General features: G+C 46.4%; 2 protein-coding genes across 2 annotated transcripts in view; one reads left to right on the forward strand and one right to left on the reverse strand.

Moving 5' to 3' along the window:
• Positions 1 to 3,409, reverse strand: part of rps6ka1 (ribosomal protein S6 kinase a, polypeptide 1) — a 74,341-nt gene extending 70,932 nt beyond the window's left edge. Inside the window, 1 exon segment of the mRNA XM_064301697.1 lies at positions 2,698 to 3,409. Coding sequence (XP_064157767.1) covers positions 2,698 to 2,760 — 63 coding nt within the window. The 5' untranslated portion in view covers positions 2,761 to 3,409.
• Positions 3,410 to 12,994: 9,585 nt separating this feature from the next.
• Positions 12,995 to 22,942, forward strand: part of cnksr1 (connector enhancer of kinase suppressor of Ras 1) — a 48,428-nt gene continuing 38,480 nt past the window's right edge. Inside the window, exons 1-4 of the mRNA XM_064320946.1 lie at positions 12,995 to 13,371; positions 16,562 to 16,719; positions 18,731 to 18,933; positions 22,697 to 22,740. Coding sequence (XP_064177016.1) covers positions 13,320 to 13,371; positions 16,562 to 16,719; positions 18,731 to 18,933; positions 22,697 to 22,740 — 457 coding nt within the window. The 5' untranslated portion in view covers positions 12,995 to 13,319. The remainder of the gene's footprint in view (positions 13,372 to 16,561; positions 16,720 to 18,730; positions 18,934 to 22,696; positions 22,741 to 22,942) is intronic.

Below are 22,942 nucleotides of genomic sequence, written 5' to 3' on the forward strand. Positions count from 1 at the left end.
CTTTAAAGGCAGACTCCCTTTTATATAAACAGTCTCAAATCCACCACTCTGTTCGCCGCTGAGGAAACATGGCAGCTTGTTCAGCTCGGCTAAGCACTGAAGTTGCAAAGCACACGTCTGGGACCTGCACACACTCTTCCGACGGAGACTCTGGGACTCTGTCGTCTCCTCTTTTTCTTTGGCTAATTTAAAACGGCTCCTCGTACAGAGCGAAAATAAACAGCAGCTTTACGCCTCTCTCCGCGCAGGGGGGCTTTTTTCTGTTTTTTTTTTTAAACCGGATCTTCATTCTCGTTTCATTTCGTGTCGTTCGCTTGTCACAGCGACGGCGGCTGGTGGAAGAGCGAGGCAGGATCAAAGCAAGGAGAGAGAGAAAGAGGGAAGGAGAGAGAGGGAGGGAGAGGGAGAGGGTGAAAGAGAGAGGGATAGAAAGAGAGGGAGAGAGAGGGAGAGAGAGAGAGAGAGAGAGAGGAGAGAGAGAGAGAGAGAGAGAGAGGAGCTCCGCTGTGCAGCCGCCAGCCTGATTCAGGAAAACGGGATTCGGGGAGAGAGGAGCGCAGTGGGATCACGACAATGCGTGGGGGGGCGGGGGGGTGATTAGAGGAAGAGACAGGTGAGTGGGTGTGCTGTGTACATGTTGTGGTGTGTAGTAGCATTTGTACATTTGCAGGTGTGTGTGTATGTACATGTTTTTGTGTGTGTGTGTTTGTGTGTGTGTGTATGATAGAGAGACAGTGTGTGTGTGTGTGCGTGTGTGTGTATGATAGAGAGACAGTGTGTGTGTGTGTGTGATAGAGAGACAGTGTGTGTGTGTGTGTGTGTGATAGAGAGACAGTGTGTGTGTGTGTGTGTGTGTGTGTGTGTGTGATCATTGATCCTCCGAACAGGCCACAGTGAGTTACAGCAGAACTCTGGGCCAAAAAGACAAGCTAAGAACTTCTGCCCGACGCCAACGATCGAGCGAGACTTGAGACGGGACAAAGCCATCAGCAAGAGACAGACATAAACCGCACTGCTAGTGAATCAGCTGTACCCAACCGACAATTACCCCATCCGCTTGTGCATGCATTTACCGTACACACTGAATGATACCGACCTGAAATTTACTCTGTAGAAACACACACCGCATAATAACTGCAAAAGCAATTATTAGCCTATGCCTATCGTAGGTCTTACAGAATTGCCACAAATGACTTACGTACAAGAACACAAAAAAATAACACTGGTAAAATTAGCAGAAACAAAAATAGTAGTCATCCAATTATTTAAAAAATAAATAATAGTTAAAAATACACTACGAATCACATTACCTTTCCAGCACTGTAACCTAATCTAAGCAGGTATTTCATGGAATAGGAGCCAGAGAATCTGCTCACTCGTGTGTGTGTGTGTGTGTGTGTGTGCCTGCATTTTTGTGTTTGTGTGAGTGTGTGCTGTGTGTATGTGTGTTTGCGTACGTGTGTGCACATTTGCGTGTGTGTGTGTGTGTGAGTGCGTGCTGTGTGTGTGCGGTTTATGGCAGTGCGTTTGTGGGTCATGCCCGCTCTACAGTTGGACTTTAACTGAGGCACGACTTCACCAGGCACCAGGTGCACAGCGGTGGATCTCACCGGGCCCAAAGGGCAGGTGGGTGCGGGCGTGGGTGCGGGTGTGGGAGCGCGTGTGCGTGGGGGGTGTACGAGCCTGGACAGGCAATGTCTTGTGAAGGGGGCAGGGTATGAGCTGGTAACCACGGTGACACAGGTCAGTGACACACGGGAGGAGGGTATCGGAGGAGCATCGGTGATTAGGGGCATGAAATAGGCAGAGGGAGAATCTGAGGACCAGGACCTGTGATCATTAATCAGCTCACGGCAGCAGTAAATCACTGATCAATGGTCAGATTTCCCCAGCAAGTAACCTACCCTTTCCCACAATGCACCAAAAGACAAAACTGACCCTAGATCACCACTCCTACTCTCAGAAGCCTCGTGCTTACACTGCCTTATCATTAAAATACATATTTGCGGTAAAAAATAAATAAATAAATAAATAAAATTTAAAGACAAAGAACTTCTTGTCTGTCAGGTGACGTAATACCCAAGTTCGCTGTCTTTCTGACATATTTTTTTTTTAGATTGGCCGGCTAGTCTGTACACACTGTTCTACGGAGAAGGTGCAAAGCAGTCGGAACGATCGGCGAGACCAGCGTCTCCACGCGCACGGACTCACAGACGCACGCACGCACGCACACAAGCACACACATTACGTCATACAAAGGGGGTTAAATAGTTAAATTTTATTTTTTAAAAAAACTGGTCTCATGCATGCTCAGCAAAAGCTTACTTTCGTTGCATTTAACGGCACACATTGCAGCGAACCCCCACCAAATTGCGAATGCGACTGAGAATGTGCATTCATTGCTGGCATAGACTGAAAACTGAAAACTGCAAGCATTACGGCAATCTCAATGAAATCCTCTTAACTGACAATTAAAGATATGTGTTATTCTTTAATGACAGTGTACCAGCTCAAAGCCAAAGTGTGCACCCGTACCCCCAGTTACCCCACGTGCACCTGTTAACACCCCCAGGTGAAGAGTTTCTAAATCTGCAAAAGCAGCGCCGGCACTGCGCGAGATCTCGGTCGGACGTCGTTGCTTGAATGTCCGCGCGCGCTGCAGGAGTGCCACCGCCACCGCTAACACCTAAGTCTTACCTCGGTCTCCAGTTGGACCAGCTCCATTTTAGGCCAGGGGTCTGCTAGTTGTGCGAGTGGCATTTTGCTCGGTTCCCTTTTCCTGTCAGCTGCAGAAACTTGTACGCGTCCAAATCTGGTTGTAGTTGAGGGTTCGGAGAAGCTTTACGACGAGTTCTGGCGCCTCCTGTATTTGTAGGTCCAACGATATGAATCTATTGATAAACTCCTGGACTATACGCTTGATTAGAGACACGCAAACCGGAGTCAGAGACAGTTATGGCTAGCTAGATACAAACAACGATAATCCCTTTAAATGACGTCGACGGATTCCGCTCTCCCTTAGACAGACTGCAGTTTCAGCGGTAGAAAAAAAGCGAGCGGGTGTTCCTAGAAACGACTGAGCAAGCAATCAGAACCCAGGCAGGTAAGGACAGGTTTGCAACGCAGAAAAAGCGTCGCCAAAAAAAGGTGTCTACGAGGTGGATCCGAGTCTACACTTGTGTGTGCACTGTCTTCAAACAGTACAGTTAAAATGCAAGCACTGATTTCCTTTCCACTCGGGACGAATGCTCTCCCACAAAACAATGTTCCGATTTCAGTTCCAATCACGGCTCTTTCATTCGGGTACTCCTAAAATTTCGTGTGGCAGAACATTACTCTGTCAACCGGATCCCTTTCAGAACCGAGGAGCCGCAATCCTTCTTGTGAATGTAACGTTGGGAGCACGAGCTGCTATTGGCAGTCTCTAAACGGGCTTCGGCCGGCCCCTTTCGTGTTTCGTCAGAGGTGAGCGTTCTCACGCCCTCTACCGTGGAGTTTCTGCAACTGCGACTTCTGAAGGTGTACGAATCTCACTGCTTGGAAGTGAAGCCGGACTAATTTAAGCAATCGTTCGTGAAACGTTTTGCGGTGGTGCCGAAGGCAGTAAATGTTCTCAGTGGAATATCTGGGCAGAGAGATTTCTATAAAATTGTAAGTTTGACATACAACCTAGGATGTGTCACGTTCCTTCAAAAAAAACCAAAAGACAGGATTACTGAGTTAGCCGGATGACTGCAACTGAGTAAAACCCTTAACACCGCTTTTTTTTAAATTTCATTTTTTTTTTTTTTTACTTCAGTCCATGTTCCAGATTTGGGAGGGTTCCAGCTTTTACTCAGTGAAGTTATCCAGCTAACCTCAGTAGCCCTGCTTCGGCGTACAGGAGGCCCCGTGCACTGGCTGCCTGTCATTCTAAATAAGAAAAATGGCTGGTGGCCACATTCCGGAACGCTCTCCTCGTAAGTCACATGACTTCCAGTACCTAAACAGGATTGGACAGGCCTTACCACAGGCAGCTCTGAGCACCGGCATAAGAATGGGTGGGGCCAGGGTGTGCCACGCCCACCTAAATAGTATCCTGGTCCCACCCATTTACCTTAGATGAACCACCAGGCCCAATTGTAAATGCCCACGGTAGTAGTTCTGGCCCATGTAGTTCTATGCCGGCCGAACTACATGAATTTTTCTTGGCTGCAGTGGTGGCGCCAGTCAAGCTACATGTCAAAGGCTTTCACACGGTATACATGGACCTTTTCCCAATTCAGTTCCCCATACGAGCAAACATGCACGTGCACACAGGCCCATAAGTACCACTGAGGACCCCCGAGGTTGCGTCCTTTGTGTTTTTTTTTTTTTTTTCCATGTCGCTTTCCAAAGCATGATTGTCAATTATTTAGTGAGAACATCAGTTGCAGATCATTTTGGGGGTGGGTGAATGGTCTTTGATATTTTCTCGAATTTAAGCCGAATCTAGCAGCATATGCGCAGCACATGCAGCATTCGCACCCTAAAACCCATCCAAAATTACAACTAAATTAAAGGGGGAAAAAAGCATACCCTGGCCTAACCCCTCCGCCCCCACTTCACCCCACCCCAGCCAAGTCTCTCGACCTCAGTATTTTTTAAGTTCGCGTTACGTCCCAGCATGTATGCTTGCATACCATTCATTCCTGTGGTAGCATCATTAGCCTTAATACTCCCATAGTCGTAGCTCAGTGAATAATACTTCAGATGCTGATGAACTGACATTGCACGTTCCTGTTGGTGACAGAAAAAAACAAACAAAGGTCAAAATCTTCAGCCAGAAATTAAGGAACACTTCACAGCGGCTTGAAGGAAATGCAGACGCTACAACGTTAGCTCACCGGATTTCTTTTCCAGGGTTATAAATTCGATGCCACTCGAAGCCAGAGAGAAGAGTGCACCGCTTGTTTTTGTGAGATTACAGCCATTATTTCTTCAGTGAACGTTTCAGGTGTGGGGTGGGGGGCTGGTAAATTACGTGTCATTTTTTTCTGTCGTTGCAGAAAAGCGAAAAAGCATATTAGTCTGCTGTCAGAAGTTCAGACGCTGAAGGGAATTTATCGGGCCTTCGTTTGGAATTGCTTGTGCGCTAAAAACCATGCAATGAGACGAGAGCGTTTTGGTAAGTGGACCGCAGCGCTCCTGATTAAAAAAGCGTACCCCAGCCTAACCCCCTACCTTCACCCCTTTTTTTTTAATTCTTGGGAGACTGTATGCCCCTTTATTCCCGTGGGTATTATGAGTGGGGAGGTCACCATCACCATCATCATCATCAGCGACACTATGAACATTATCGGTGTTGTCGTTATCATCATCGCTCTCATGATGATGATGATGATCATCATCATCGTCATCATCATCATCATCATCATCATGTTCTCATAATGAACCATTCATTTATTCGATCACTACCTCCTTCACAAGTGAGATCAATCAATACAAGACAGGGCAAAGAGGGCAGTTGGCTCCGACGTGATTGGACGAGAGGAAGTCCAAACTGAACCGAGTTTATGGGGAACCCCCTTGTCTTAGTTCAAGGGACGCCACAAATCCTTCAGGCTGCCAACTCATGCAATCGGGAATATGACAGCAATCACTAGAAGTGAGTTGTGGTCCCAGGATTAAATGACAAGACGTTCCATCAACCAGGAAGAGATTTCTTTTTTTTTTTTTTAAAAGGGGGGGGGTGCTTCTTATTCCCCAACGGGACCCCTTTATAAGGGAGAGCTAATGGACATGCGAGGTGTTGGGAGAGCTTCATCGCTTCAGCGGAGAGAGAGAGAGAGACGTGAGTCAGGGGGAAGAGGAAGAGGAGCTGGCGGCACTGATTGGTGTGAAGCCATCACCCCTCTCTCTGCTCGGCTCAACATTTCCATCTCACTCACCGAGAACAGAGATAAGAAGCAGGCGATCACACCTCTTTTTTTTTTCTCCCCCCCCCGCCATTGTAGGGGTCAGCCCAGACGGGCATCCTAAACGGGAGAAGGGACCGCGCAGGTCACCTGGAGGTTGCGGAACGGAGACTGTGGGGTGGGGGGGGGGGGGGGTGTAGGGTTCGGAAGACTGAGCGGAGGTGTGGCGGAGCTGTTCCATTAACCAGCACACCTGTAAGCTGGTGCCAAGGTTTTACACCTGATGTGAACCGTTACAGACAGGCAGTGAAGGTTGGGGGACATCCCATCAGCCACCTGTAATTAAATCAATAAATAATCGTACAAGAGGAAGATGCCGGCCACGCTTCAAGCCAGCAAAGAAGAAAGGGCTGACTAAGTGCTCGACAGCCAGGACGGTCAAAACCGGAGAAGGACTCCTCACCAGGGCACTTCACGGGGACTGGCCTTAAATAAGGAACACTGCAGCACACTCAGCTCAGAGCAGGGGTAGGCCAGTACCTGTGAAATGTCCAGGTTAAGGATTTTTTCTGCAATAACAACAATAAAAAGAAATATAAAAAATAACTAATGATAATTTATGATAGTGAGGTTTCACACCCCTCCCCCACCCTCACCCTCACCCCACACACACACACACACACACACACACACACAGCGTAGCTGCTACAGAAAACTGTATGCTGCTACATAACTATATGCTGCTGTTTTTCTTTTCATCTGTGGCCCAAGGGGTTAACCGTTAAAGACATCGACCGGGGACAACCCGGCAGCAGGGATGACATCATCGTTCGTTCCCTCCGCGCGAGCCCCGCTAACCCGAGAAGGGCGTGCCCGCGGCTCGGCGCGAGGGGTTTCCGCGGTTACGGCGGCGCGGTGGCAGGCAGACCGTTCTCCCGCTCGTTCGCCGCCGGCGGGCGAGCGAGCGAGCGAGCGAGCGACAGGCGCACGGCCGCTCTGTATCGTAGAGTTCCGCGTGCGCGAGTTAGCCGCGCCGTTTTTCAAAAATCCGCTCCGGCGCGGTTTCGGTTTTTGGGGGGGGGAAACTGCGTATCGGCGGAACTGCGCGCGCATGTCCAGGGCAGCGCTTAAAGCAAGGGGGGGTCCTCAATCTTATCCAAAAAAAGGGCCGGTGTGGGTGCGGGCTTTTTTCGTTCCAACCAGGCAATAGCACTCCTGGCTCTAACGATCGACCACTGGCGTCTTTGCTAAGGTTGATTAGTGGAATCGGGTGTGTTGTGGGATCACCGCTGCTCGGTTGGAACAACCCTATCCGGATGGGACTGAGGACCCCTGGCTTAAAGACACGCAGGTTAGGTGCGCCCCTGCAGGTGCCGTTCACCAAGGCACTTGCCTCAGAACTGGAGTTGGTCCCCCGGGCGCAGCACAAGAGAGGCAGCTGCCCACTGCTCCTGGGTAACTAAGGACGGGTCAAAACGCAGAGGACAAATTACCCCACGGGGTTCAATAAAAAAAAAATAAGTCTGTCTCTTAAAGAGGGTACTGCACACAGACTGGCGGGGTTCCCTGTGGCGGTGGAGGCTGTGAGGAGAATCGCTGACCTGGGGAAGGGGAGGAGGAGGAGGAGGAGGAGGAGGAAGAGGAGGAGGCGGGGGGGGGGGGGTGTTTTCCATTTTAAAGCTGATAATCTTCTGTGGGGAGGGGACTCCCTCTCTGACGTTAGTTTAGTCGGGGGTGGTGGGGAGGGAGGGGTGGGATTTGTGAGTCAGCCTCCACAATCAGGGACAAGGCAATCCAGACATCCCTGGATGGGGGGGGGCTGAGATACCTGGCTGAGGCAAGACTTTTATTTTACCAAGGCGCCCCATTGAGATAATAATTTTTTTTTCCCCAAAGAAGCCAGGAGAGAACAAGGTTACATTGAAAGAATATTACATATCAGAGATATACAAGGAACAAGTGCAGGCAGCAAAGCACAAAAACATTACTTCAATAACAGGGGCTGCATTCAAACAGATGTAATAATGGGATGAGATCCAAACAGATATAATAATGGGATGCGATCCAAACAGACCCCGACTTCTATTCTATTGCTAATACTTTCAGTCTGGTTCTAAGCTAGAAAACATTTAATCTCATTCTGCCAGACTGAAGTATAATGTTGACCAAAAAAAAAATTATGTTACATTCACAAGTCACAACAATGTTAAAGCAACCTACAACACCATGGCTTACTGGAGGGGGTGGGGGGGGGCATATGATAAGAAAACAACATTTCTTATCATCAGCTCAATAGGCAAACTTAATGTTGATACATCATAATATTAAGGCAACATGTCATCCTGTCACTGTGATAGACTGGCGATCTGTCTAGGGTGTATTCCTGCCTGTAGCCCAATGCATGCTGGGATATGATCCACCACCCCATGACTCTGACCAGGAATAAGAGGATTGGAATATGGATGGATACATGGATCATCTTTCCGTGTACATAGCATTCCTTAACCAGTTTCTTAAACTCTAAGCTATTATTATGTCACTTGGTAGTACAGTACAATTATAGGTTAATTAAAAACAAAAAAGCGGGGGAATATATAGCATAAATTGTTACGGAGCTAAGGTTGTTCATTCGATTCCCAGAGAGGATAACAAGAGGCTTAAGCTGCACTGCCTCAGTAAATATCCAGCTGTTCAAATGGACTACATACTATAACTGAATGTATGCTAAATGCCTAAAATGGAAAAGTGAAAAAGGGGTGAGAGTGCTCGTGTTTTGATTCCATTCCAAGTGCTGATAAGACTGCGCAGCCACCACACCCAAAAAAGAAAAAATAAAAAAAAACAAGATCCAAACGCGTGCTGTGCGCGCGCAGGTGGAGCCGGAACTCGATCCGAGCGCAGACACATTTCGCATGAGTGATAATCCCGGCTTTCTGCATGCCTACACTTGGCAATGCTATGCAAAGGCAGAACAGTAAAATACACACATTGTAGTAGCCAACCAAGACACATGTTTTTTTTTATTGGTAGCAATATGGATTTTTTTTTCTTTTTTTTAATATCGCGCCACTTGCCTGCCAGCGCCAAACAGGAGGTCACAAATCTTGTAGACAGCCCAACTGGTGATAAAACTACCAATCGCACTAAATCAGTTTACGGGGGAAATGCACACATCGATGGCAGCAGGGGCATGAATGTTCCAAAGCATTTCAGAAAAATATAATAATACTCCCACACCACCCGTCACGGATAAGCATTTAGCGCCAAACACGCTAAATTAAACCATCAATATACAGTAGAAGGCGCACAAAGAATTTTTTGTTCTCCCAATAAGATTTCAACCGCGAGAGAATTAATTAGCGGCTCGGTTGCGGGAGAAAAGTGTAAAAGGCGAACAGTCGACAACCCGTGAAAATTCCCGAGAAATATGCAAAGCATTAACGAGATATTCAGAGTGACTGAGCGCCAATGGCTGCTATGTTTAAAACATTCGTGACCGTGAAGCTCATACCGTGATTAGCCTATACGTTTCCAATGGGCCTACATTTTAGGTCGCGACACAATGCACACAGACACCACGGTACGCCATGTCTGTCGAATTACCTCGGGTTTGAGCTCTGAACAGGTCAGGCACGCAAAATCAAACGTTGTAAAATCGTATTGGTTCTTTTGTGCGGTGACTGAACACACGTCTATATCACAGTGACGACCGTCGAACTGTGTCTTCTGAAAGGAATCAAGTTTTCTCGTCTCCGTTTCTGAGTCACACAACACGCATCGCCACAGCAACGTGTCCCAGCGTGCGAAGGTATGGTAGTAATTTTCATCCGTAGTGAAGGCGTGGCGATGTCACGGCACACCTGGTTACACAGTCTGTGGGTTCACGGGTGCTTGCTTTGCAGAATTATCATGCGCGTTCGCTTCAGACGGATGGATCGGCAAAACTGCGACACTTTTATTCAAGTATACAAGTTGCCTACACAAGTTGTACTCAACGTGCATACTGAATAGCAGGCAAGTGTGCGGTCAATCTATCGGAGAAACGATCCTGTCCACTCACCGACTACCCTGATCGCCTTCGTTCAGAGAACCAACGGCTGTTACATCGTATACATTGAATGCTAGATGGAACTGACCCTTGCGTCACAAAGCAAGGATTCATTCAGGCTCCGGGTTCCACAGTCGACATCCGTCATCAAGTGTGACTCACGATTAAGTACGATAGTTCAGCAACCTTCGAAATGGATGAAAAATGGGGGGGGGGGGGGGGGAGTTTGAATTGATAAAATGAAATTTAAAAACCTTGAATTTGATTGAAAGTTAAAGTTGAGGACAGACAGAGATTGAATCCAGGTGTTGTGAGCAGAATAGCCCGTGTGTCATCCTTTCACACTGATTATTGAGCCCACCTTACCTATTCCCACCCACGGCCAACATTTTAGGAGCCAAAAACCAGGCAAAGCGCAGAATGTCTTTTCCTCAGAACTTCGCTGCTCGGTGTGACATTAAAACCGCAGCTGTCAGGGCATACTTTCGCACGAGCTCTCTTGAATTTACTGGGGTTTTTTTTTTGTTTTTGTTTTTTTTTTGTTGTTTTTTGTTTTACCAGACTTTCTTATCCAGAGCGACTTATACAAATGACCGGGCATGTGCGCAGGCAGACACCAACATATAAAATACTGCAAAAAAGAGCCCTTGTGGCTGCAGCCATTTTTTTTTTCCCTCACCAAAGGCGTAGATGTGTCCCTTTTTATTTTGAGCATGTGCTCCCCCCAAAAAAAATCTGTGCATGGCCCTGTGGATTGCATTCTTTTCTCACAGCATTTACACAGGTGGAAATTTAGTGTTTATATACCATATTAGAATCGCTGGCTTTTACTGTCATTTGCTTTTAAAAGAGGGAGTTGGCCTTTGTTCCCTTTCCCCCCTCCCCCCTCCCTCCCTCTCTTGAACTTAAAAGTTTTGAACACCAGGGGGCGCTAGATCTCAGTGCGAGCTCTTTCATGGCGTGACCTTTTCGTCTTTTGCTTTGATCCGCAATTTGACTTTTGAAGTGATTTTAAAAAGGAGAAGTGAACCTGTCTGTTTGAGGACTTGTGGGGTGGGGGTGTGTGTGTGTGTGTGGGGGGGGTGTGGTGTGTGTGTGTGTGGGGAGGGGGGGGTGGCTGGGGGTGAGCAGGTGGAGGGGCAGTGGTGGGGTTGGGAGTATGGATGGATGATGGATCAAATCAAATCAAATTTTATTTATATAGCGTATTTTACAACAGTTATCACAATACGCTTTACAGACAACCCTGGCCTAAACCCCCACAGGAGCAAGCCTAAGGCAACAGTGGCAAGGAAAAACTCCCTTTGGCAGATGGGGAGAAACCTTGGAAGGAACCAGGCTCAACGGGGAAACCCATCCTCCTCTGGTCGGCTCAGGGTGCCGACTGGTGACCAGCATGTCAGCCAGTTTATGGATGAGGTGTATGAAGTCCAGGGGTCAGAAAGTAAAAATCCTGTCGTGTGTTTCTGCCACCCATGAACTCCAGCCGGCTGATTTCACTAATTAGTTCTGCCTCCTGGTGGAAGATTTGTGCTAATTAGCAAATCCAGGTGACTGGAGCAAAACGCCTGGGAAGACTTTCACATTCCGAACCTGGATTTTTTCGCCTCTGGATGAGGTGTTCGCAGGAGGAGGCCTGAAAGAGAGGGACAGCTGTAGGATCAGTTATACCCTCTGGAGTTCTCTGCTACTGCTGCTGACTGAAAAAAGGACTACAAATAAGTTTTTTAAAAACACTTCATTTCTCAAGGCCTAGCTAGAGTACTGCGGTACCTGAGTGTCCGTTTCTGATTACTGTAGCACCCTTATAAATAGGCTCATTCATCTAGGGCCCCGCTTCTCCCCACTCAGCCTTTCTAAGGTTAACCACCACAAGACATTTCTTATGAATTTTAAATTACTGCTTCACAATTGACGCTAGTTTTTTTCTTTTCTTTCTAGCCGTACATCAGATTCCTTCCCGCCTGTTTTGCACACTGAAACAACATGTAGTGCAGGTTGCCCACCCCCTTTCCCCCTCCCAATCTCCCCCCCCATCACCCCCTTGCTGCTTACCAGCAAAACCTTAACCAGCGTCTACGAGCAGCGCGCGTGTGAATTGATTTTGACCCGTGGCTTCTCGAGAGAGAGAGAGGTGTTAGATCGGCTCACATAACCCCTGTGGGGTAGGTGACGCAGCTGTAGCATGTGTTCAAGCACCTGCCAGAGTCCAAATGAAAAAAAAAAAAAATCATGTGTCAGTTTCATGGCTATCGGCCATTGGTATATTCAATTAAGCACATATTATTATTAAGTGCCCTTGGGTTAGAGAAAGCTGCATACAAAGTATTAGTGTTAGTAGTAGTCGTAGTAGTAATAGCAACAGCAGCAGCAGTAGTAGTAGTAGTAGTAGTAACAGCAGTAGTCGTAGCAGTACTAGTAGCAGCAGAAGCAGTAGCAGTAGTAGTAGCAGCAGTAGTTGTAATAGCAGAAGCAGTAGTAGTAACAGCGAATCACATGCATCGCTTTAAAATGAGACATGCACCCGATTGTTTTAGTAGTTAAATCATTAAGTCTGGAATCCAAAAGCTGCAGATCGGGTTCCCAGTTCGGTGACTGACACTGCGATTCTCCAGCAAGTTATTTAACCTGACTTACGTCAGTACATACCAGTCTATGGCACATACACAGCTGCATTACTGGATAAATGTGTCATCAAAGCATTTGTGTTAGCGAAGTTAGCTAAGGGCAACTGAAAATCAAATGTTACGTCATAATATTAAAATTAAAATTAAAAAAACTAAAAATCAAACAGGATTTTCAGTGACCATGTTTTCAATATAATAAAGAATTCAACAAACAAGACTGCCTAAAAGTCGTGCTAAATTGTTTAATAAATGCATATGGAGGCTTGAGGTGAGTTTAGCAGAAAATAAATAAACACGTTATCACAATCAATACTGCAATGCACCCAACCGTTCATATTATTGTTGTCAGCCAATGTGTTAGCGTATTCATTTGTTGCAGACATGTCTCGCGCTTTCTTTCTTGGAAAGACACCAACGGTTATTCCCATAGGCAATGTTCAAAAGAAAGAGGATTATACCTATGAATAAAGCAGGGCCTTGTTTCTCTGTTACATTCACTTACAGCCGGAGGCAGGGCAAAAAAAGTAGAAATTCAACTTTCATTTACCACTCCCTGCAACAGTCAGGGAAATTGTCGGTCCTGTTCGCGTTCACACAGTCTCAGAGTTTGGGAACAACATTCTGCTATTGGCTGTCCGGAGACTTCTACCTGTGGGTGGGAGTGCCTATTACCAAGATTAGACTTCTCCTTCCTCCGGGTTTCGGAAGGATCGGACGAAGTGTCCGACTCGGAAATAAAACAAATTGCCCATTCCCAGGACGCAGAATATGGAGCCTATCACGTCATGGAGTCCGGAGAGAGTAAGCGATTGGCTCAAAGGTAAAATCTTATTTCATTTTGCTGTAAACTGTTATGAGTTTGCAATAAACAGGTGGCTGTCGTCTCTTTCGAGAGAAAACAAAACTCGGCTTATACCTACAGCAACAGCAGCAATCCTTATGGACGGGAAGGTGTGTTTGGAATGAGGAAGTAGGTTGGGGGTGAAGCGTGTGACGGTCGCAATTTGTGAACATACACAAATAAAAGCAGGTCTGCCGAAGACGTGATAGCGAGATTGCAGGGTCGCACATACATGAGTGGTGTCTTTCGCGGCGCGCCCGAGAAAACAGGAAAATTCTGTGACATCGAAACAGAATTGTTCGCTAAGAAAGGCAACGAAGTGAAGTGGGCGACTACCGTCTCGAGCGTGACGATGTCGTTGCACGATCTGGCCGCTTGCGCCACCGGAGCACACGTAGTTATCATATTCACCGCTGATCAACAACTTGCTTTTTTTCTCCAACAATTTCTTTTGGAGCAATGACACCTGATCGCCATGACCATTCGTTTACATTTTTAAAAAATCGTTTAAAATCGTTCTGGAAGTGAACACTTGTGTATGAAACCTATATGTTGTTGTTATTTTCGTATAGCATTGCTTTGACCACATACACGTACAAGTACGTGACTTTGTCACGTGCAGTGATTTACGAAACTGCGATGCATGCATTAGAAAACGTGTTGCGTTTAATACAGTAGTCTACAGTGCACTTTAATCGGCTTAAGAGAAAGCGCAAATGGCCAATAACCCGCTTGCCAAAGAATGCACCGTGCCAGTCACTTACGAGATACGCATCTTTCCACGGATATAAACGAGAATTTCCCGTCCCTCTTACGTAATAATTGCGGTCTGAATTAATCATAAAACATTCAAAAGCAAGATGAAGTTAGGGCTGAGCCTGGTATATGATTTATGTGTTCGTTTTTGTTAGCTTTGCTTTGAAAAAAACCTGAGCACCTGACACACATTTGGCTGTGAACGTCTGTAGGCCTAACCGTTCTCCGTTTTCACGTCTCACGATGGCTCCACGCAGGAACTGCCCCGCCTGTCTGTTTTATTGTAGCGAACATATATATTTAAATCTATGAACCTCGACCTGACTAGCTGCAGACAGACAGCAATGATTTCTAGAGGGTTTTTTGTTTGTTTGTTTGTTTTTGTTTAGTTTCCTTATGATTCACGCCAATAACTCACCCAGGCCACTTTGCAACGGAAAACTCCCTGCACATGAATAGTGAATTATAAATAGCCTATATAAATTGAAGGTAGGCCGACTCATTTGGGCAGCATCTGGCAACCTAAAACCCCCATACAATTTGCTGTGTAGTTACACAACGCCTCTTTTAATGCTTTAAGAACCGGATAGCCAGCAGGTCAAATAAGTTCTGCAAATGTCTAAAATAACCTTAATCGCAAACAAAATCTGTCTGGGAACCCATCTCAAAGCATGCAGCGAAACAAAAATAGAATGACAAAATTGCAGAAAGCGAACTATTCCTTCCTAATGGGCTTGTGACATATCGCATGATCTGATCGAGGCCTGTATTGGGTTGCGTTGGGCTATAAGGGCTCGTCCCGTTTGAGTCGTGTCGGGGGTTAAACGCGACGCACAGTGGAGTTTTACCTAAGCTTCAGTTGACTTGGCCGTTCTGTTAAATTCGCGGTGCAAATCTGGAATTGGTATTGTAGTTTTCTTGCGTTCCCCTGGATAGGCGCAGACTTGTTTGGGGCAGGAGGTTGTTTTCCCCACCGGGCGAAGTGGAGGAGAAGCGCATTCTAACCGGATACTGGCCATTGGCGGGAAATGGTACACGTGGTGCAGCGTAGTCTGGCAGTTAGCTTCGGGCAGTGCCTCAGAATTCTGGAATATTGCAAAAAGATGAGTGTCCAGTGGTGTCTATTTGGGTTAATTAATGCTGTTATGACCAGAGGGGAGGGGGGGGAGGGGTACCCAATAGGCACCATTGGAGACTCTCTCTCCCTCCCCAACATTGTTTTTGTCAGACAGCTTGTATGCTCCAAGCTGAAGATCAGGTCATGTTGCTCTCAGCAGTCCGTTATTTGTAATGTATTAAATGTAATTTTTTTGTGTGTGTGTGTGTTTACCAGCAATGCATTGTGGGTTTGTTTTAATGGTCAAGTGGCCCTTGTGTGATGAGAAGAGTGTGCTAGTCTTTTATCAGTTTGTCCTCTTTAGCACATTGTGTGTGTGAGAGAGAGAGAGAGTGAGTGTTTTCTCGCTTTTTAAAACTCTTCATGAATTTTAATTATGGAGACGCGGGCACTTTACCCTCACGGGTGAAAGTTTCTGTTGTGATGCACGCGCTGTGACTCTTGAAACGCAGATGAGGTGTTCGTGAGACTCGCTGAATTTTGACACCGCGCCCTTTTGTACCAGAGAAGTCACGGCATTGTTGTAAAATTGTAAATGCTCGGCAGTCGCCTTCGTTGGAAGTCACCTGTTTGTACAGTTTGCTGTACAACTGCCACCTGTCAGTGAAGCACCTCCCCTTTTTTTCTTAAAGATGAGAAACTTATGTTTAAAGTATTGAACCTTCCAAGTGATTAAATCAGTCTTCTTTCTCTGTGAAATGGATGAAAGTACTGAGCAACTCAACAGATTCTAATGTGATCACTTAAATGTTAAGACATAAGTTTCTCTTGTGTGTCAGCATCTCTCTCTCTCTCCCTCTCTCTCTCTCTGTCTCTCTCTCTCTCGCATACACACACACACACACACACACACTGTGTTTCTCCCTCTGCCCCGCTCTTCTCTCTCTCTTATTTGAGAAGATACATTTTAGAAAAAAAGCCCCAGTTGTCACCTCAGCTCATTGGCTCTTGACACAAATGCATTCTCACGAAGTCACACGCGTATCTCTTGCTGTGTTTTTGTTCTGCTTTCTTCCTCTCAATTGCCGTCTTGCTCTTTCATTCTCCCTCCATATCTTTCTCATACCCTGTCTTTTCTTCTTTCTCACCTGGTCCCTTTCTCCCTCCCCCTCCCTCTTTCCCTACCCTCACCCTTTTCCTCTGTGTCTACCCTCTCTCTCTCCCTCTATCGCTCATAATTCCTCTCTCTCGCTCTCTCTCTCTCTCTCTCTCATTCTTTCTCCCTCTCTCTCTCCCCCCCTTCTTTCGCTCTCCCTTTTTCTCTCATAATCCCTCTCTCTCCCTGCCCTCCCCCAGGATTGGGCCCCCCCCTCCACCAGTACCCGTTCTCGGAGTGGCAGCTCTCTGGACTGGACCTGGTGCAGTTGTGCTATCCGGAGCTGGAGCAGCTGGGCGTTCAGAAGATCGGCCACCAGGAGCTCATTCTGGAGGCCGTGGAGAAGCTCTGCTCCATGGTAGGCTGAACGGGAACCTTTAGGGTCCATATTCTCAATATTTACCCCCCCCCCCTTAGAGGAAACATGATGGTCTATATTCTCAGCATATTTACCCCCCCCTCCCTTAAAGGAAACATGATGGTCCATATTCTCAGCATATTTACCCCCCTCCCTTAAAGGAAATTATGATGGTCCATATTCTCAGCATATTTACCCCCCTCCCTTAAAGGAAACATGATGGTCTATATTCTCAGCATATTTACCCTCCTCCCTACCCTAACCCTACCCCCCCCCCCCGTCACCTTTAGGGAAATCATGATGGTCTATATTCTCAACATATTTACCCCCCCACCCTTAGAGGAAATCATGATGGTCTATATTCTCAACATATTTACTGCCCCCCCCCCTTAGAGGAACTCATGATGGTCCATGTTCTCAACATATTTACCCCCCCCCCCCTTAGAGGAACTCATGATGGTCCATATTCTCAACATATTTACCCCCTTTCCCCTTAGAGGAACTCATGATGGTAGATATTCTTAAAATGTTTACCCTGGTTCTGGACGCCCGCAGTGAAATAACGTGTGTGAACTCTTGAGCTAATCGGATACTTAAGTTGGGTCACCAAAGGGCCAAAACACACCAAAGCAAACAGTGGACAACAGCGGCCGTTTGGGGCTGGAGGCTGACACCCTTGCTTTCATGTATAGTTCTGATGCTGGTTCCTTTTATGAAACCGTTCATCAGCTGTTTACGGCTGAATTGGGGGGGCGGGGGAGGTGCTGGTTATATTTATTTGGGCCTTCTCCCTTATGTCCATTCACTTTGCCTTTTCTGCTGCGGAATGATCCGGATTGCTATCGAGTTTTTAACGTTTGAGAATTTGAAAAGCTCTGAAGTGGCAACGTTAAGCATGCAGAAAGTGGTGGTTGAGAGGGCTGCTGAGTAGCTCATCCTGTTAAGGCTCTGTTCCAGTGTGTGGATGGGCCCCATGGCCTGGTATCTGTTAAGGCTCTGTTCGAGTGTGTGGATGGGCCCCATGGCCTGGTATCTGTTAAGGCTCTGTTCCAGTGTGTGGATGGGCCCCATGGCCTGGTATCTGTTAAGGCTCTGTTCCAGTGTGTGGATGGGCCCCATGGCCTGGTATCTGTTAAGGCTCTGTTCCAAGGTGGTATCAAATCTTGACTGTGCCAGTGCCGTCTGTGGCTTGCGGCCCCGTAGGGTGACACAACTGCCACTTGCAAACTGCGTTCTGATTGGACGATCGGCATCAGGTGCTTTGGTGGAGAGAGGAGCGTGTGTTTGTCAGCGCTCTCCCACACTGACAGTGACGGCTTGCGCAGGGCAGTGCTGTGTCAGCACGTTTGGGCATTCCAGTGAAACGTCCAATGAGGTCATTTCGGGTTTGTCGTTGAAAACGAAAGCGAATTTCGGGAAACGGGGTTTGGGAAGTAAGTCAGTGATGCTTTGGAATGTTCACTGCTCACTCCCGGCAAATGCTGCCCCTGCGTGAGATGCTGGTGGGAGCCAGTAGGGGGCGCTCTTTCCTGTAGAATACATTTACAATTGAAATCCCCCACCACAGGGATGAGGGCACTGCGCTGTAGAAGGTGTCATTTTTCCTTCTCTCTCTTTGTCTCTCTCCCCCTATATTTCCCTCCCTCTCTCTCCCTTTCTGTCTCTTTCTCCTTCCCTCTCTCTCTTCCTTTCTCACTCTCCCCTCTGTCTTTCCCTCTCTTTCTCTCTCCCCTCTCTTTCCTTCTTTCTCTCTCTCTCTCACCCTTTCCCCCATCTCTCTCTCACCCTTTCTCTCTCTCTCTCCCTTTCCCTCTCTCTCTCTCTCCCCCCTCTCCTTTGTCTCTCTATTCCCCATGAGCAAGGCACTTAACCTGTACTGCTTCAGTATATATCCAGCTGTGTAAATGGCTGCAATGTAAGTGCTATATAAAAAGTTGTGTAATTCACTCTGGATAAGAGAGTCTGCTAAATGCATGTAATGTAATGTTTGTGCGTCTGTCCGTCTGCGCAGATGTACGGCATGGGCAACGAGAATCTGCGCAGCCACACGGTGGGGCTGCGCAACGTGGCACACTCCATGCAGATGGGCCTGCAGAGCCGCTGGCGGGTCAACACCTACGATGGCCAGAGCGCCACCAAGCTGCCCAGCGAGGTACTGCAGTCTGTCCTAGACCTCATCACTGCTGCAAAAGGACTCTTCTCTCTGCTCAACAGGTACGGCTCACGCCCTCCCGTACACCTCATACGCCCACCCCCCCCCCGTACACCTCATACATGCCCCCCCACCCCCCCGTACACCTCATACGCCCCCCCCCCCCCCCCTCCCCGTACACCTCATTTCAGGAAACATGGCGTAAATGTACTTCACGGCCTAGAACCCCCCCTCCTCAAACCACCCCCGCCCCCCTCGCCCCTTCGTACGCGGGGACGCCGGACTGCGGTGCACGCCACTCCGGATCTCTTGGCAGGGCACGCCGCTTGGCAGCTTCTAGAAAGTTCCCCTGCTTGCCTCTTTATAGGGTCGCCCTCCCGCGTCTTAACCGGCAGTTAGTCTCACGGGGACAAATGTTTTACCAGCGGAAAAGAAAATGCAGTGGCGCTGTGTTCACGTCCCACGGGCCGTCCCGCGCGTTTAAGCCCGAAAGTGTGATTTCACTGCTGTCCTTGTCACACAGTTATGGGAACTTCCTCCTTCTGAGATTTTTTCGGGTGGCTTTTTTGTTTTGGGGGGGGGGTGGGTAGTGGAAAAACAACGGTCTCCTGGCAACAAGTGGCCACAAATAGACTGATCCCGGTCGAGTAAATAACTTGCGACCTTTCGGTTACAAGTCCAGTTCCTTACCTTACACTCCGTCCTGTTTATATGGTAACTTTATCCATTATACTCTAAAAGAGTAGACTGATCCTATGTCAGTATCTGTATTCATAAAGCATCTCACAGAGGCAGTATTGGCCCTGTTTATATCCTAACCTTATCCATACCATAACCTTAAGAGACTAGACTGATCTTAAATCAGTACCTGTATTCATAAATCATCTTGCAGTATTGACCCTGTTTATATCCTAACCTTATCTATAACCTAACCTTAAGAGAGTAGACTGATCCTAAATCAGTACCTGTATTCATAAAGCATCTCACAGAGGCAGTATTGGCCCTGTTTATATCCTAGCCTTATCCAGATTGACTGTAGATCAGCGTCTGTATTCATAAAGCATCTGAGAATAGCAGTATTGACCCTCTTCATATCTTAACTTTATCCATTATATTGTAAAAGAGTAAACTAATCCTATGTCAGATCTTGTATTCATAAAGCATCTCAAAGTGGCAGTACTGACCCTGTTTATATCCTAACCTTATCCAGATTGACTCTAGATCAACGTCTGTATTCGTAAAGCATCTGAGAATAGAAGTATTCACCCTCTTCATATCTTAACTTTATCCATCATACTCTAAAAGAGTAGACTGATCCTATGTCAGATCCTGTATTCATAAAGCATATCACAGTGGCAGTACATTACATTACATTCATTTGGCAGACGCTTTTATCCAAAGCGACGTACAAAAGTGCATTTTCATGATCGTAGACAACTGCTGAACACGGGTTCAGTAAGGTACAATTACTTATTTTGTACAGCTATTTCTAGCCGAGAACAATGAACACTATCCTGGTCTAACATCTGCAAAGCCAAACTAGGCAGAAGAATAAGCTACAGTATTAGGACAAATACAATTTACCAAGAAGTGCAGGGATGGGGCAACATGTAACAAGTGACAGGAAAAAGGGTTTAAAAAAAAAAAAAATTTAATATACTGTAGTACTGAACTTGTTTATATTTTAACTTTATCCATTATGCGCTAAAAGAGTAGACTGATTCTAAATCAGTACCGGTATTCATAAAACATCTGAGAATAGCAGTATTGACCCTCTTCATATCTTAACTTTATCAATTATACTCTGAAAGTGTAGACTGATCCTATGTCAGATGAATGGGTACTAATTTTATTTGTGCGGTGCATTTCTCGCTTTAGAACTTTTAAATAATAAAATGACAGAGAGACCAGTGTTGAGCGAGTCTCGCGCAGTAGTGTAGCGTAGTCGGGTGTCCTGAGTGAGCTGCAGGTGAATTTAGTTTTTTGGGGGAGTGCATGAGCTGGCACACTGACTGTTCTGTGTGAAGGTTTGTTTACAGGACTGTTTACGCTTACAACAAGAGTAGGGGACAAAAACTGTCAGCTTGTTCTGGAGGGACTGGCTCCACGCACAGCTCTACCTCTCTGTTTCTCCCTCTCTTCCTCTCTCCTTCCCTCTTTTCTCACTCCCTCTCACTTCCTCTTTTCTCACTCCCTCTATCCCTTCTTTCTTACATTCTTTCTCTCTCTTTGTCTCTTTTTTTCTTTCTCCCTCCCATTCGCTCTCTCTAAATCCGCGTTTCCACCGCAGGAACTTTACCCCGTAACTAGGAACTTTTTGAGGAACTCAGTGCGTTTCAACCGCAGGAACTAGGGTCTACATTAAGTTCCGGGGACTTTATTTTGCCCCCAAAAAAGTCCCTGCTCGGGGGGTATTACTTTCCAAAAGTACCAGAACTTTTGGGGTGGGGCACAAGCGCTGAAAATTTCTGATTGGTCGACTACTCGCAGTGTTATATTTCAAACGCCATTTTTAAAAATCTGCAGCCGCAAACCAATTTATTTTCATAATAACTTTAAATCAAACTTGTATGTTATGCGGCGCAGTAGCCTATTTTTGGTTATAGCCTGCCAACGTCTCAGAATTATGTGTGCTCTTCTGTTCTTTTCTTGCTTTAGTATTCGTTTTATAAAATGTTAAGCATTCGTGCTGGGACAGCATATTACGTACCAAAACATTCAACGGTTTAATTCGGTTGCTGAATATTTTCTTCCGGATTTTCTTTGTTAGCCCATTGTAATTGACTCAAAACGTTTGATACAGTTATGTGAGGTATGCGGTAGTTCTGCTTAATTTACATTGGTGATACAGTAAAAGCAAACTGGAAATCACCTTCCGCACTTTTTGTCAGGGTAAAATAACAGGTTAATTCTAGTAATCGTCCCTTTTGATTTTTCAGACTGCCATAATTTTACTCTGCCATTCTTCAATTCCATAAAAAGACCAGGAAGACTATGGACTAATTTATGGTGCATGGTTCGCATCTGGAGGGCACACTTTGCTGCTCGGCTAGCAGTAACTTTGAAGGAAAGCAAACGGTGCCTGTGCTGCTAATTTAAAGTCCGAGTTTTCGTTCTATTCTTGTCATTTTGCGATTAGCCTATATGGAATCGACGATGAGAAAGTAATCAATTCAACAGCAAATTGTTTATGACGTGTGCATGTTTTCTGCTGTTGTTGCCAGTTATTTGTGGAATGTGAATGCATTCTGTCGTCTCGGATGTCAAGACATGAAAGTGAATGTTCGCATAAAAACATAATGAATGTGTTTGAGAGGATATGTAAAACAGTTACAATGTGACTATTGGCCTGTTATATCCTATTTGTTGCATAACAACGGTCCAAGTCCTACTACCAATGACAGTTTTGTTTGAAAAAGGTAAAATATGCCCAAACGGCCGCAGAAGAATATTTCAATTTCAGGTGATTAGTAACCATATAAAGTCATTGTTGGTAACCCGTTGCATATAAGTGGAATAAACCCCTCCGGGCTGTCCCGGTTATTAGAAAATAATGTAGGCTACTTCGGTGGTAGTATGGGGTTACAGAAGAAAATATAGGACAGATGGACCGACGACAACGATGCTTTTTCATGTCAGTGGGCTAATTTGCCTAATCTTCGTGGGACTTTAGACCGCGGTGGAAACGCAGACAACAGTGGGCTGAAGGAACCTTTTAGTTCCTTGAAAAGTAGTTCCTGGTACTTTTGGTGGAAACGTGGCTTAATGCTCAGTTCCTCGCCTCTTCTTGTATTGATGTGCTGTTTTTGCTGTGTTGCTGCGCAGGTACCTGTATGAATGTGCTGTTTTTGTTGTGTTGCTGTGCACAGGTACCTGTATGAATGTGCTGTTTTTGTGTGTGCGGCAGGTACCTGTATGTGCGTGTGTGTGCTGCACAGGTCTGTAGAATGTCTGTTTGTGTTCGTCACAGGTACCGTAGAATGTACGTTTCTTCACACAGTACTGCATGGAGGCTGGGTGTCCACACCGTCAGAAGGTCAGTTGTTCCCAGGTACGAGATTCGTTGCTGCT

The sequence above is a fragment of the Anguilla rostrata genome, chromosome 1 (genome assembly GCF_018555375.3).
Source record: "Anguilla rostrata isolate EN2019 chromosome 1, ASM1855537v3, whole genome shotgun sequence".
Lineage (NCBI taxonomy): Eukaryota > Metazoa > Chordata > Actinopteri > Anguilliformes > Anguillidae > Anguilla > Anguilla rostrata.